The following is a 16993-nucleotide window of genomic DNA, read 5'->3' on the forward strand; positions in this document are numbered from 1 at the left end:
AACGTTTGATTAAAAAATAAAATAGCAATTCTGCTGTCAGCATTTGAAAGTTTAAGTAAAATTATACCGGTTTTAATTATTTGCAATGCTAAAAATTAATTTTTTTATTATTAAACAAAGCTATTTGTTTATAAGCCAAAAAATTGTTTATAAATTTAAAACATTGCTGGGGCCCCTTAACCCTTAAACGCCCAACCTTTTTTAGGTTCCATGTACGCCCAAGGGTGGGTAAAAATTGTCCACCTCGAAAATAGCTAATATATTTATTGAGAGTTGTTGGACATGGATTAAACTTAAGAACTTTATGCTTAATAAACACAGCATCTTCTAAAATATGAATATAAACAATTTACAAACCTTACAACAAAATTACAATGTACATCAAAATTAATATACCAGTAAAAACCACTAATTCAAATTTGTCGATTTTCTCCACATTCTTCCTTTCAACCTCCTCATTGGCGGATAATCATGTAGATTATGTAATTATACGTCGATAATTACATAGATTATCTTTCTACCAACGAGAAATTATATAGAAACCTTTAGTAACAAGTTTTACCAAGGGTGTACTTTTTATGCCCACCCATATTTAACTCAAGATATTACTTTTATTTTCAAAAATATCGGTAGAATCAAAATAGCATTTGATAAAGGGCTGTCTTTTTAACAATAAAAATTTTTTTAAAAATTTTTAAAAACGTAATAGATATGTTACAAGGGAATACGCATTAGGTGGACATTTTTTACGCACCCTTGGGCGTTTAAGGGTTAAATAATCCGATTTTAATTCTGTAAAGTGTATTAGATAGGTAGAGCACCTCTTTATATGTAAAAAAATTAGCCAACTTCTAAATGGTCTACTTTTTGTTCAGAAAGATTTTAAAAAATTTGAACTTTTTTAAAAACATTTAGATTGCAAATTTATTATGCAAAATTTTTTACGTCGATTTTAATGAAATTTGGTACACGATTTAAGTATGTTACAAAGCATTTCCTAAGCGAATTACTAAGGTTCTAAGTGCGACCAAAGTGGTTAAAAAATATTGAATAACAACAGACTTATTTTGCCCCCTTATTTTGTATTTATTGCTATATTGCAGAAAAGGTAATATATTAAGACATTTTTTACCAGTCGTATATCATACAAAATTCAATTATCTTTATTTTATTTCTGTACGACTTCGTTCCAAAACGAATCGTTTTAAAGTTATAAGCAAAGAAAGCAGAAAAAATTGATGTTTTCGAAATTTTTAAATATTTAAATTTTTTTATTAATGTTCCGGGCATATTTGAGAAGGAGCATAAGTCAATTATTATTACTGAAGGTGTCACCCAACTTTATCTGCAAAAATCCGAATGCCACCTCTCACATCCAAAAATAGACGTTTTTTCCCAGATCCTTACTGGTCTATAGAGGCTTTTGAGATGTGGTTGCATATAAGAACGCTCAGAATATCCTGGACAACGATGTAGACCAACGAAGCAGAGTTAAATAAAGCAAATTCCGTTTGTGAGTTATTGAAAACTATCAAAATAAGGCAGACATTGATCGTCGAATCTCTTAACGGCGCTCGTAGTGCAGATGATATAGACTCAAATAAATAATATCTTCCTCTTTATTACGCTTTACATTTTGTTTTGTGTATAAATCAATATGTTTCCTCGTTTTTTTTTCATTCATAAGGCACGTATCCATAAGTTGGGGCTCCGAGCTCCGTGTAACTGCTCCATTGGATACGGAATGCGCTCCTCTACATATAAACCGCCACCATGTGGAGCAGTTACACGGAGCACGGAGTAGCAACGTAATGGAGACGTACCTTTATACTGTGTCTTCAATTAAACAGCTTTCAATAGAGCTTTCCAATAGAAATAGAGCTTTCCATAGTTCATCGATGATCGGGTAATCAATCCTATCATCCGTAAAATTATTTATAGACGAGGGCGGATCTGTTTTGAGGTGGATGTGAGAGGTGGCATTCGGATTTTTGCAGATAAAGTTAGGTGACAACTTCAATAATTATAATTGACTTATGCTCCTTCTCAAATTGGCCCGAAACATTAATAAAAAAATTTAAATATTTAAAAATTTCGAAAAATATCGATTTTTTTCTACTTTCATTGCTTATAACTTTAAAACGATTCATTTTGGAACAAAGTAGGGAAAGAAAATAAAGATAATTGAATTTTGTATAATATACGACTGGTTTAAAATGTCTTAAATTATTACCCCTGCTGCAAAATAGCAATAAATAGAAAATAAGGGGGCAAAAAAGACTGTTTTTATTCAATGTTTTTCAACCACTTTGGTTGCACTTAGAACCTTCATGATTCGCTTAGGACATTCTTATAACATACTTAACCGTCCACCAAATTTCATTAAAATCGACCTCATAGATTTTGCATAATAATTTTGCAATCTAAATTTTTTCAAAAAAGTTCAAATTTTTTAAAAACTTTCTAAATAAAAAGTAGACCATTTAGAAGTTTGCTAATTTTTTTACATATAAGGAGGCTCTCTACCTATCTAATATACTTTACATAATTAAAATCGGATTATTTAAGCGGCCTCAGCACTGTTTTAAAGTTATAAACAATGTTTTGGCTTATAAAAAAATACAGTGAGGACGATTGAGTTGAAATAAATTCATTTTCTTGAGAATGGGCGACTCTGGAGGTAAATCCCGAAACAGATTGATTTTTATTTTTAAATTAATATTTTTTGGCATAAATATCATGCTATTGACGTCATCCATCTGGGTGTGATGACGTAATCTAAATATTGGAATTAATTTAATTCAAAAATTTTTGTTTTAATTCAAACCCTGTATAAATAATTATGTTAGTGTTTATATTAGTGAATACAAAATTGAATAGCCTTTCGATTGAGCTATCACACGGCACCTATTCTCGTTTAAAAAAATCATCGATTACGTCATCACGCTTAGATGGATGACGTCACTAGTATATGATATATATACCAAAAAATTAGAATTTAAAAATAAAAATCGACCTGTTTCGGAATTTATCTCCAGAGACGCATATTCTCGAGAAAATGAATTTATGCCAACTTAAACGTCCTCATTGTATTTGTTTATAAGCCAAAAAATTGTTTATAACTTAAAAACAGTGCTGAGGCCGCTTAAATAGTCCGATTTTAATTCTGTAAAGTGTATTAGATAGGTAGAGCGCTTCTTTATATGTAAAAAAATTAGCAAACTTCTATATGGTCTACTTTTTGTTCAGAAAGTTTTTAAAAAATCTAAACTTAAAAAAAAAATTAATTTTCAAAATTATTATGCAAAATCTATCAGGTCCATTTTAATTAAATTTGGTGGACGGTATGTTGTAATAATTTTGTAAGCGAATTATGAAGGTTCTAGGTGCAACCAAAGTGACTGAAAAACATTGAATAAAAACAGGTTTTGCCCCCTTATTTTGTATTTATTGCTATTTTGCAGAAAGGGTAATAATTTAAGACATTTTAAACCAGTAGGCAGTCGTATATTATACAAAATTCAATTATGTTTATTTTATTTTCCTACGACTTTGTTCCAAAATGAATCGTTTTAAAATTAAAGCAATGAAAGTAGAAAAAATCGATATTTTGTGAAATTTTTTAATATTTTAATTTTTTTTATTAATGTTCCGGGCATATTTGAGAAGGAGCATAAGTCAATTATAATTATTGAAGTTGTCACCTAACTTTATCTGCAAAAATCCGAATGCCACCTCTCACATCCACCTCAAAACAGATCCGCCCTAGTCTATTAGGCTTTTCAGTGATGTTATGGAGAAATTATAATGTTTAATGTATTTGCAAATATCATGGAGGATCGAATACAAAATATTAAATGAAAAAATTAAAATCCATTGGATAAAATATACAAAATTAACATAATTATATAATTCACATTATATTCAGTCTAATAATTTATCATAAAACTAATTACAAATATTTATTTTAATTTAAATTTCAATAATATTTTTTAAAAACAACATTAATGTTTGGTCGAGTTGCAAAACTTTAATGCCAATTGGCAGCTCCAGGAAAAGCTTTGGAACTCCAAGATGCATCTCGTTACCTTTTTTAGCTGGTAACAAAAGATACTGCCCATGACTAACCTACCTACAAAGATGTATGGGAAGCATTACTTCAATTGGAGACCACGTGTTGGTCCAACGTGCAAAAGTTAGCCATGCCAAAGCTAGAATGCCGCAAATTAGATTGAAGGGTTGTCTAAAATATGGTGGAAGAAATCTTTAAAGACACCGAAGTCCAGATACTAGTCTGTATCGCTGAGTTACTGGCGCGGAGCGAAAACCGTCACTTGCTTTATACAACTGGGAGTTGTAAGTAATGTAAAAGAGAGTCCAATTGCCGATACCAGCATTCGGTTCAAGTCCCGACAAGGTTCCAAGAATAACCATCTCTTAAGGACGGGGCAATGTTACGAATTCCGAACGGAGGCCGGTCCTGACCAGTCTAGCTGCTATGGAACCATAAGACATTGTTCGAGATGAGGACGTTCATCCACTCGGCTCTTCGCTTATGTCAGACTGTTTATATACTCAATGTTTCTAGTAAAACAGAGGTGGCATATTGGACTCATTTTAAATCATTCAGTCAGTCGTTATCTGAATGTCGGGTATCAAAAGGCATCAAACATAAATTGTAATAATAATTGTATAAATAAATTATGTTTTAGTGTGTGTTATAAATTATTGTAAATAGCATTAGTAGGGGAGTCAATGAGGGTATTTGGCTCCGAATTCCATCCTACTACATCGATTTACTTGATATTTTCAAATAACAAAGAAACAAAGTCTACCATATGTCGATGTGGGCTTTTATCTTGGGGGTGGTTCCCACCCCTTCCGAGGTGAAAAATGTTTTGGTTAAAATAGCCACGGAAGAGGCTAGAGAACCCAATTTTAAGCAAAACCTGTTCTATAATTTTTTTTTGAAAACTCAATACTTTTTGAGTTATTCGTGGTTGAAAATTGGCCATTTTCATTGAAAAATGACACCTTTTCGGACGGATTTTTGCGAATACCTTAAAAACTATGCACCTAACAAAAAAACTATATAAAATATTTCTGTAGGTTATAAAAAAACAAAGAGATTCGTTCCTTCATAAATCTTCTAATTAAAATACAAAGAGGGATATGGTAGGTAAGAAGAGTTTGTTTTTTTGCTGCATGCTCAAAGCGGTGTATTCAACTTGAAATCAGAGAAAAAAACAGAGAAACGGTGGATTTTAGGTGTATAATGATACAAATAACTTTTGTAGTGCTTGAAAAGACCTTTAAAATGAGCAATACTAAATGTCGATTACATTCAAACTCAGCGAGATATTCTGCAAAAAAGTTGATGACTAATGTATTTTAAGAAGAAATGAGAAGTATATTTAACCGCTCATCCATCAGAATTTAAATACATCGTTTTCCTTCTACAAAACTTTTTATTATAATGTTATTTCTATGTTCAAAAAGTTGGACTGGTTTGAAATGAATGGTTTTTGAAAAAAATAAGATCAAATTATAAAGCGCATTTTTAAATTTTCTTAAAAATCTTCCTTTCTCTCCATGTAACTCGTAAATGATAAGAGACACGAAAAAAGATATTACACAAAAATGTAGGTTTTTTCAGATAAAAATTTCCTTTTTATTTTTCATTACTGTATCTCTTATCATTTTCAAGTTACATGGACAAAAAAGAAAGATTTTTAAGAAAATTTAAAAATGCGCTCTATAATTTGATCATTTTTTTTTCAAAAAACCATTTACTTTAAACACGTCCAACTTTTTGAACATAGAAATAACACTATAATAAAAGGTATTGTAGAAGGAAAACTATGCATTTACGTTTTGGTGGATGGGGGTTAACATTTTTTCTTAAAACACATTAGTTACCAATTTTGTTTGCAGCATATCTCGCTTAGTTTTAATGTAATGGACCTTTAATATAGCTCATTTTAAAGGTCTTTTCAAGCACTACAAAAGGTATTGGTAGCATTATACACCTAAAATCGACCGTTTCTCTGTTATTTCAAGTTGAATACACCAATTTGGGAATTTACCAAAAAACAAACTAATTTCACCTACCATATTTCTTTTTGTATTATATCTAGAAGATTTATGAAGGCAAGTGTCTCTTTGTTTTTTTATAACCTACAAAAATGTTTAATATAGTTTTTTTTAGTTAGATGTATAGTTTTTAAGGTATGTATTCGCAAAAAACCGTTCGAAAAGGTATTATGTTTCAATGAAAATGGCCAATTTTCAATCACGAATAACTCAAAAAGTATTGAGTTTTCAAAAAAAATTATAGAACAGTTTTTGCTTAGAATTAGGTACTCTAGCGAATTCCGTGGTAATTTTAACCAGAAAATTTTCAGGGGCGCAGGGTGGCAATTTTAACCTCAGAAGGGGTGGGAACCACCCCCCAACCAAAATTTCATTAAAATCCATGCAGTAGGATAAAATTCGGAGGTAATATCTTATTCTTGCTCCCATTGACTGGCGTATAGCCTCAGAACCTTTTTAACCTTTCACATATCTAAAAAGTTTGAACTTGCCCCAACTGGTTATCTCACTATTCAATTCCCAGGCGTACTGACCTGAATTAATATACATACATATATTAGAATTATATGGCCAATGTAGCGCGAAATAAAATGCCAGAGAGTAAGAGACTATGCCATACATTTTATAAATTGATTGTTTCTTTTGAAAGCAATTTAAAGTAATTACATCAATGCAGCAGAGCAATTCTGGACTGTAAAGTTCGACATACCGACAGAAATGAATATCGGGAAAAAGCTTTAAAATGGTTACTTTAACGGACAGACAAATTTACATCGAGTGGAGAATGGAGGATAATTCCCAGATCAAATATTTTGTCTACCAGTGGCGTAAAAAACATATTTTTACGCCACTATAGAACTAAAAAACAGCTAGAAATAATAAGTTAATTAACGTTAATTTCTAATTCCTAAGTACATCTTTGAAATGCAACAGTGCCAATGCTGTAAACATGTACAATGTTACAATATCCCGATAAATACCACCCACTTCACCCTTCAAGTACCAGGGCAACTCGCCCTTTAAGCGCTAAAGACCGTTAAAGAACGTACTAAATATATGGGGCAAAAAACTGGGTACTTAATGACAGACAAAGAAAATGATTACAAGCTACAGAAATGAGATACTTAAGAAAAGTGGTGGGAGCAAGAAGATTAGACAAAAGAAGAAACGAAGATATAAGACATAAATTACAGGTAAAATCGCTGAACGAAAAAGTTGAAGAAAAGAAGTTAAAATGGGCTGGACACATGATTAGAATGAGTGGTGACAGAAAAGTGAAAATGACATGGGAGGCCAAAGCAGTGGGTAAAAGCACGAGGGGCAGACCAAGGAAAAGCTGGAACACTAGTGTAAACGAAATACTTAAGAAAAGAGGAACATCGTGGCAAGAAGCAAAAGTTTTAGCAGCAGATAGGAAGAAGTGGCGTAAATTTGCAGAGAGCATCATATAAAGGAGGAATCCTCGACACCTATAATTGTAAAAGAGGCAATCGATTATGTATGTATGTATATAATGTATAAGTTATTAGTATAAACTGTATTACCTAAAATTGTAAATACAAGGCCTGTAGAGCATAATAAATAAAATAATAAATAAGGTAAGATAACTGTTTATTATCTTTATTTTTATGGAGTCAATAATTTTATTTTTATTAAAGTCAATCCTTCTGACAAATAACTCAAGTCAAGTCAAATTGGTCAGTGGTTACAGATTTGAAAATTCTTTTTGAATGTTTGTGAAATTAGTTTCAAAGAGTTTGAAAAATAATTTATTTAGTAGATTACTTTTTTTCAGATAGAAATGTACCTAATTAAGTTGCCCTTTGAGCTATAAGCTAAAAAAATTAAAAATATAATGAGTCCCATATAAAAATAATTTGATATGGGAGTAAAAAATTCAAGTCAAAATATAGTTCAAGTCTGTAATTTCCATCATTAAACAAGCTTTGGCAACACTCACAACAAAATTCGCTAGAAAACAGCTCAAACGTCCGTGTTGTACCACGATACACGCATTTATGATATGCCGTCGAAGTCGTAAAACCGATTGGCGACACTAATAGGGCGACATGTGGTTTCTAGGATGGGTCGCGGTAACGCCGCTGCAACGAAAATTTTAAGAGCGCCTGGTGTGTGTCACTGCATCAAAGTATAGTAAGGGATGCGTCGCTTTCGACATCTCAGCGGGGGTTCAGTCGACGTACGCCACCCCGTCTGTGTAAAGCGAGTTGCCATGGTAAAAAATCACTTAAATCGGACAACAGGTTTAGGAAATTCGAGACATCAAAAATGATCAAATTTTCAGTGGATCGATTTTTTTGCACCCGAGTGTATATTTTAATAACGAAATTAACAAGTAATTAACGTTAATCACAACTTTTTTTAACAAAGAATCGTTTTTTATCGTTGGCAGAGCAACCATGTTAAAGATTAAAGTTTTGCTATATACAATGACGACTGCATTGTGTTAGCTCATTATTAGAAAAGTATTAGCGTTTCTGTTGACTAATTTCGAACTGGCAAATACATACGTCAAAGCATAACTTGTATTAACATCGCACGTTTCATTTTCAGCCACGGCTTTAAACTCGACCCTCATTAGTTTAATCTATATTGTGTAATTAACACAGAGAATATATCAATGAAGTGGATGTACATATATTTCTCTAATTAATATGAAATATCACAGTTAATTGGTCATAGTAGAAATTAATTTCTGGATATAATGATAATTATTGATTTTTTCAATTTAATTGCATTAAATTTACATAATATCTTAATTACCTTATTCTAAACTACTGCATATTATATTATATTCTGAAAATTGGTAATATTAGTAATAACAAAGGAAAAATGACTGACTATCCTTTCTGGGTGTGCTAATCTCAAAGGGGATGCAGGATATAACACAATAAATACCCTAAATACCTTGGGGTTACTCTCGACAGAACGCTCACATTCAGAGAACACCTGACGAAAACAGCAGCAAAATTGAAAACACGCAACAATATAATACAGAAACTCTGCGGCACAGCATCAACTTTAAGATCCTCTGCTCTTGGCCTCATTGGCCTGATATATCCGGTGGCAGAATACTGTGTGGCTAAATAGCAGGCACACCCACCTGGTCGACACCCAATTAAACCGTGCCATGCGTATGATAACAGGCACAATTAAGCCCACCCCTACAATGTGGCTACCTACCCTTAGTAATATAGCACCACCCAACCTACGCCGCGAACATGCATTGGTTAAAGAATATAACAAAATAATGGACAGTCGCCAGCTTCTAGTCCACAACGACATCCCCGATATTCTTGAAAACCGTCTCCGATCCAGGTTACCCCCTCTACAATCTGCTCAAGCGCTACAGCAATCCAACTTTGACTTAAATACCCGATGGAGAGAAGATTGGGAAAGTAAGACAGATCCGCATTACCATAGTCTACCGGACATCATGGGAAAACCTAGCGAATTTGAACGTCCCCGTAAGATTTGGGCAGCCCTTAATCGAATTCGAACAAACTGTGGAAGATGCGCCGACTCCCTCTACAGATGGGGTAAACTTCGCTCGCCTTCTTGTGACTACGGCGCTGCAAGACAGACGATCAGTCACATTGCTCAGGACTGCCCACGCAGAGCATACACAGGCGACCCTATAGACTTTGTAATGGCAACCGAAGGGTCAATCGAATATATAAAAAAAATTGGACATCTGTTTGTGATGCATTGTATAATGCATAAATCTAAATATATTCTGTGATGTACTTAAGCCATACGCTAAATAAAATAAACCATTAAATATTTACATTCAGGCAATTTTCTTTACCTACTCGGTAAGGCGAAACGCGTGCGTCGTTTGCTCACGAGTTGGTGAGTGCCACGGTATTATTCAGTCAAGGACACGGGGTGACGTTTCGTGGGGTTATGCCCTTCGCCGGTTTCGTGGTTCCGATAAGGCTTGCCTTTTGGATACCCGCAAGCATTCATGTGCTTCATTTAGAGCTTCAACTTGCCTACAGTTAGTTAAGGAGACAGAAAGGATACTACAGGGATAACTGGCTTCTGTCAGCCAAGCGAAATCATTGCAAAATCCTTTTTGGTCTTTTGATGTCTTGTCTTACCCTACCGATGACTTGTTGTGATATTAATCCTGCTCAATACGGGAGGAATCTTATCAGTTAGACGAGACCCCTGGTATATATTAAAAAATAAAGCTGTTTTGGCCAAACTATAGCGAAAATATAATTATCTTTGTTTAATGTTCTTTTCCCTGAAGAGGTCTCCTTCTCTGAAGAATTTTGAAGAGTGTAACCCCATCCCTAGATGGGGTTACACTATTCTAGAAGCTTTCTCAGGCAGAAAATCCTCCTTCGGCCAACGTTTCTCTTGCCTTTGATCTTACCTTGGATGATAATACTTACAAAGACTTAAAGAAGACTCAAAGATCTTTTTCCACTTTTTTTCCTGAAAAATGGCTTTGGCCGAGCAAATTAGCCAATTTTTTCTACTGAAGTATTTGTATTTTGTGCTTATATTAATAATCGTTATTAACTCATCACAGTATACCCTCGATGACATATAACTAGCAAATAAAATGACCACAGAGGTATTCTGATACTGGGTGGTAAATACCCAGTTCCGGGCTCGAAAAAGTCAAATACAACAAACAAAAACAATGATATAATAAGAATGTGGTAATTTATAAATACCTATATACCGCAATATCTGTTCTAGACAAGTAAACAAAATATTACTGTTTGATATCTATCTAATTATTGGTATTCTTATATGAGGTATTCAGTGTTGTGGTTAAATTCAATTTTACATTCATTGTTGATACTACACAACTACATATACAGTGCGCTGGAATAAGTGTTACCCCCCCCCCCCCTACTAACTTATTTATTTTTAGCACACAAGCAAAACGCTCGGACAGGTCGATTTTTAAAATAATCATAGTATATTATAGCATTAATGTTTCGAACTTTACGCTGTCCCTCTTCAGGTAACAGTGATAACTTTGATTATTTTTAATGGGAAAGTACATCATGTGACACGTCATTTAAAAGCTTTTGAAAGACTGATTACAAAAATGTATAATACTTTAATCCTTTTTGAGACCGTAGGCGCAAAATTTCGGTCGAATTATTTTAAAATGTATTCATTTTCTCGAATCCTGAGAAAACTATTAAGTATGTTTGAAAAATTTAAACGCAGAATGAAATATTACAATATTAGCGAGGGTCAAAATTCCCTGAGAACTTCTATAATGATGATTTTAATAAGTCATAGGGGTGAAAAATAAAAAAGAAAATTTAGTCGGATTTTTAATTTCAAATATATCATTGAAAAGAATTTTTTGTTTATTCTAAGATACTTTCAGCCCTCGGTAATAATGTAATCTTTTATTCTGCGTTTAAATTTTTCAAAAATACTTATTAGTTCACAATTCACAATTCGATCGAATTTTTGCACCTACGCTCTTCAAAAGGATTAAAGTATTATACATTTTTGTAATCAGTATTTCAAACGCTTTTAAATGAGCTATCACATGATGTACTTTCCCATTTAAAAAAATCAAAGTTTTGCCTGTCACCTGAAGAGGGATCGCGTAAAGTTCAAAACATTGATGTTATAATATACTTTGATTATTTTAAAAATCGACCTGTCCGGGAGTTTTGCTTATGTGCTAGAAATAAGTAAGTTATTAAGGGGGGGGGGGGGTAACACTTATTCCAGCGCACTGTATGTAAATAATTGTTGAGATAATAGTAACTCTATAACATAACAATAGGACGAACATAAAGAACGTCCTAACAAAAAGAGAGATAGAGAGTAGAAAACATAGGCTGCTAGTTGCAAACTAATCTGAGGTAATAAAGGGGTGAGGTAACTACCTGTAATAAAGGGGGTTTTTAACACCATGGGTTCAAAAAGAACTGTTACAAGGGTAATGACAATTTATTGTAGTAAAAACAAAAATTGAGCACAAAACAGATTAGGAAACAGAGAGAAACATACATAAAGAGAAACAAATACTAGATACTACCTACAAGTACTTACGAGATACAGTCTTTCAAAATGTCTGTGTGTGCACTATATTGTCTATGAACAAATTCGATGGTACCAAGATCCTGGCTGTGAAGTGTGGTTGGTTGGATTGAAGGCAACGGAGAGGTTGCCTCTTCTTTTTATTTGACCCTGTTGAGAGACGTAAGATTCCTTGACGGAATCTTTGAGGATGCAACAGAGAAAGGGAGCTGTTTCGTTGATTTCTTACGGAACTTACACTTTGTCCCTGACGGACCTTTTGAGATAGAGAACGAAAGTTACACTTTTGCGTGGAGTCACACTTTTGAGAGCAGACGACCACAGTGCGAGGGCGCGCTGGAGTCTGGATCATGCAACTTGCATCTTGACCATCTGAGATGACACTTAACACACTATACTTGAAGGGTGAAAGCGGGTGGTACTTGAAGAGAAGGTATTTTCGAAATATAATATGGTCTTTAAGGCACATCACATTAAAACTAAACAGTGTTGTCCTTACATATTTACATTGTTGACAGTGTTGTAAGTCAAAGATGGAATTAAAACTTGTGCAAAATTAAAAATATTTTGATAGTTTTACATGTTCGAAAAAGTTTTTCGAACGGTAATGTTGACAAATATTATACAAAATCCTACTCTGTCAGACTTACCTAAAATATTTAAGACCTTCGTATATCGCTGCCAATATAGCTATTCCTATCATAGAGCCTATAAGACCGCCAGCAGTCGTAAAATGCCATGCCTTAAAAAGTACATATTCGTCCGTACTAAATTTAAACTGAAACAAATAAAAAATATCGTGATTAAAATTGACAAGCGGTTATTTATCTAATAAAAAAAGTGTGGAGACCAGAGATGTAGTAATAATAAACTAGATATAGACTTAGCGCTGTTTCACATTATAAGAATTCAAACGTGTGAGGGTAAAAACGCACGACTACATTCCAAGGGTGGCTCATGTAATCATATGGAGCCTTTCTCACTAGACGGTGGTTGGAACGTTCGGTGAAGTCGCCGTCCCTCGCTTACAACAACAGACGGCAGCCGCAGCCGTGCCGTCTTTACGCACCTAGTAATATAGGGGACTTAATGCATCCTTTCATATGATACTGTCGTTCAGTGTTTAGTCGCACGAAGGTAGTTTCCTTAGTTGTTTGGTACATTATTTTCATTTACACTTTGTGGCTGTTTGAAGTAGGTGCATATATTTTACATTATGATATCTCAGATTGATAGTGAAATATTAATAACATTAATTGAAGCGAGACCTGTTCTTTGGGACAAAACAATAGAAATATATGTATAAAGATAGAAACTTGACTAGAAATGTTTGGAATGGTGTATGCCGTGCACTTAACAGTGAATTTGACGAATTAGGTGATAAAGAAAAAAACACATTTGGTAAGTACAGCAAAATTATTTATATGTTACTGATAACAACAATAATTATAAGTACTAAGTATATTATAATAAACTTTATTTTATATAGTTGCAATAAACGTTGAGTATAGAGCGTGTTCCATCAATATGTGTGAATATAAAAATATATAAATCGTGTCTTTTTGCGTTAATAGGATGGACCCAATGAATTGGGTTCCTCTTATTTCTCTTTCTTCGACGATAAAGTAACCACAACGCTATAATTTGATTTTGCTCCATATAATATAACTATACCTTTTATTCTACGAAATTGTATTTAGTTTTATAGGGTAAACGACTCGGTGACGACTGGAGTAGGTCGGCGGTCACGTCTTGTGTGAAATTATCTATAAACAACATTTAAAACGAGGGGAACAACATTTAAAAACGAGTGGATGACAGAGGGTCTTTTAAATTCTGTACATGAAAAACATAGATTGTAATGTTGTTCTATAATAAACTATTCTAAATGGGAAATAAGCCAAAATTTAACTAAAAAAATAATTTTAATAACGTTTCGACGCCCAAATCGGATGTCGAAACGTTAATTACATCATTTTTTTAGTTAAATTGTGGCTTATTTCTCATTTAGAATAGTTTATTACATACATTGTATGAGCTAATCCAAGATCCCACAAATAACTTAGTAGAACAATGATTATAAAAACAAATTAAGACTTTTAATTAAAAACATAAGAAATAATAACTGACAAAATAGAAATTGCAAATAAATTATTTACGCATTACAGTATATTAGGACAAAAGTATGGACTAAAAATACCCATTTGTAATGATACATCGTAATGATACATATCAGACATCGTATCATGTACTTACTTCAGCCACAAAGTGTAAATAATATACCAAACAACACAGCAAAATATTTTCGTGATATTTTCGTGCGACAAAATTCTTATTGTGTGAAAAGGATAGGTGCGTCAAAACTACCGCACGAGAAAACCCTCGCACGTTCAAAATTCTTATAATGTGAAACAGCTCTAACGAGACAGAATAAAAACGAAGTGATGTGAAAACATCCCGCAATGTGCGTTTCGTCACCTAGGCCTTAGGCGAAACAAATAAGGGGACAAAAAAATGTAAAGAATGTTTCAAATTTGGTTAGAAATTTTTAAGTCGCGTGCACACTGTGAGCAAGCGTGCGATCGCTGGCGATTCAGCAGTACTGCATATTTAAGCTGATCCGCAGCGTACAAGCTACTTGCAAGTGACTTGCAAGTAGGCTATTGATTATGTTCAAAATAAGAGAGCTAAAAGGAACTACAACATTAACGGGATTTTATTATCTCATATGGTCAATGGACCTCTAAATTTGAAAAAACCGCGGAGTGCTACCATTTAAATGGGTGCGTTTTTGAGATAGGGGTGAATTAGTCCCTATGCACAGGTTGAATTAGGGTAAGTTCTATGCACTTGTGGTACAAACACGTCTACAGGAAAATTGTTTAAGGTTAAATTTACTATCTAAATATCACATTTTAAAGTCAAAAATATTTTTTTTACAAAAATATATTCAAAAGAAAAGCAAGAAAAAAACACGAAAGAAAGCAATTTTGTTTTTTGCTCCATAACTTTTTTCCACAGGGATATAGGAATAGGCATTGCTTCAGCGAAAAATAACTTCCATCCTTTCTCTTTAAAATGAAGTTTGGTAAAAGTCTTTAGCATTTACAGCATTTTTGGGCAGTTTTCCCCATTTTTTCGCTAACATTGTTTTGTAACTAAGAGAAGTCAAAACGGTCTACCGTATAAGCTTATACGAATCTTTTTAAACAAGTTATGCTTTTTCAAGGTTTTATACTTTTAATGACTTTTGATATTTTTAATGATTATTTTTTAAATTTCTCATTATCACTCTTTCTTTTTGTACATTTAAGTATATACATTGTGGAATAAAAAAAGCTTATTTTCTTTACTTTAAAATGAAGTATTGCAAAAAATTCTAGGATTATTTTTAAACAAGATATCCGTATAATATCCAAGGGTATCCGTAATTTGTGAAAAATTTTAAATTTTTTTATATTTTTTTTTCAATTAGAAGAATATAGTTGCACATTATAACATAATTTTTAATTTTCGATATTGTGAAATATAGACGTACTTTACTCTTGAGCGAAATTCATATTTTTTAACATACCTCGTACACTATTGATAAAATTTTATATATGATGATTGTATATTAGGTTTTAGACTATGCAGAGCATTTTATAAAGAATAATTTTTTTTCATAAAGTTAATAATAAAAAAGTTTTCCATATGGTTCCAACTTAGTGGGACCTATTGATAAAATAGTCCTAGAATTTTTTACAATACACCGTTTTGAAGTAAAAAACTAAACTTTCCTTTTTATTGTACAATGTATATACCTAAATATACAATAAAAAAAGTTATATTGAGAAATTTAGAAATAATCGTAAAATATATCAAAAATCATTAAAAATATAAAACTTTGAACAACCATATCTTGCTTAGAAATATACATGCAGCCTTCTACAATAGACCATTTTAAAGGTAATTGACTTTTTTTCCTACTAAATGCAACATTGCGTATACCTAAAGCTACGTAGAAAAAAGTTACAGAACAATGTTTGAGAAGTAACAAGGAAAATGGGCCAAAATCACTGTGAGTGGCGAACTTTGAAAAATCATATTTTGGAAACTATAAATCACAAAGACTTCTACCAAACGTCATTTTTAAGAGTAAATATGGAAGTTTTTTTCCTGTAAAGCAATGCCTACACATATATTCCTGTGGAAAAAAGTTATGGGCCAAAAAACAAAATTGCAATTTTTTTGTGTTTTTTTCTTGCTTTCCTTTTGAATATATTTTTGTAAAAAAATATATTCGGAAAAAATAAGTGTTCCAAAGCAGCGAAACTGCTAGAGTCCATCAAACTCTTTATATTAAAGTTGATTCTAGATGGAATACGATTAATTTTAATTTTGGTGGAAATGACACTTATGAAATCCATTGATTTAAAAAAAAACCATTAGATGTTCCTCTTTCTTTCATTACAGCTCACTCATTTTACATACAAAAGACTTTTAACGGTACTCACTTTAAAGCTTATTTTAAGCACTATAAAATCCTTTCTCATTAGCATGCATAAAATTTATTCACTCTCCGCTAGATGGCATTGAATACATCGATTAAATTTCAGACAAAATAAAAAACGGCTTTGATCTTCAATATCTCGCTTAATATTGCACTTAGAGCACTCTTTAAAAAACCGATTTGTTCATTTTTTTACTTGCTACAATTTTGTTTAGTATAATATTATCGTTAAAACGCATATTTTTGGAGATATTTGCAAAAAACTGTTGAAAATTGTGAGAAAATTCCGAATTTTTAATTGCCAATAAGTTGAAAAGTATTGGGTTTTGAAAAAACTTTATACAACATTTTTTG

General features: G+C 32.6%; 1 protein-coding gene across 2 annotated transcripts in view; it reads right to left on the reverse strand.

Moving 5' to 3' along the window:
* Window positions 1-16993, reverse strand: part of LOC114325112 (high affinity copper uptake protein 1) — a 193902-nt gene that overhangs the window by 39827 nt on the left and 137082 nt on the right. For both annotated transcript variants that reach the window (XM_050650964.1, XM_028273052.2), the window contains exon 4: window positions 12798-12925. In XM_050650964.1, the coding sequence (XP_050506921.1) occupies window positions 12798-12925 (128 nt within the window). The remainder of the gene's footprint in view (window positions 1-12797; window positions 12926-16993) is intronic.

This window comes from Diabrotica virgifera, chromosome 5 (genome assembly GCF_917563875.1).
Source record: "Diabrotica virgifera virgifera chromosome 5, PGI_DIABVI_V3a".
Taxonomy (NCBI): Eukaryota; Metazoa; Arthropoda; class Insecta; order Coleoptera; family Chrysomelidae; genus Diabrotica; species Diabrotica virgifera.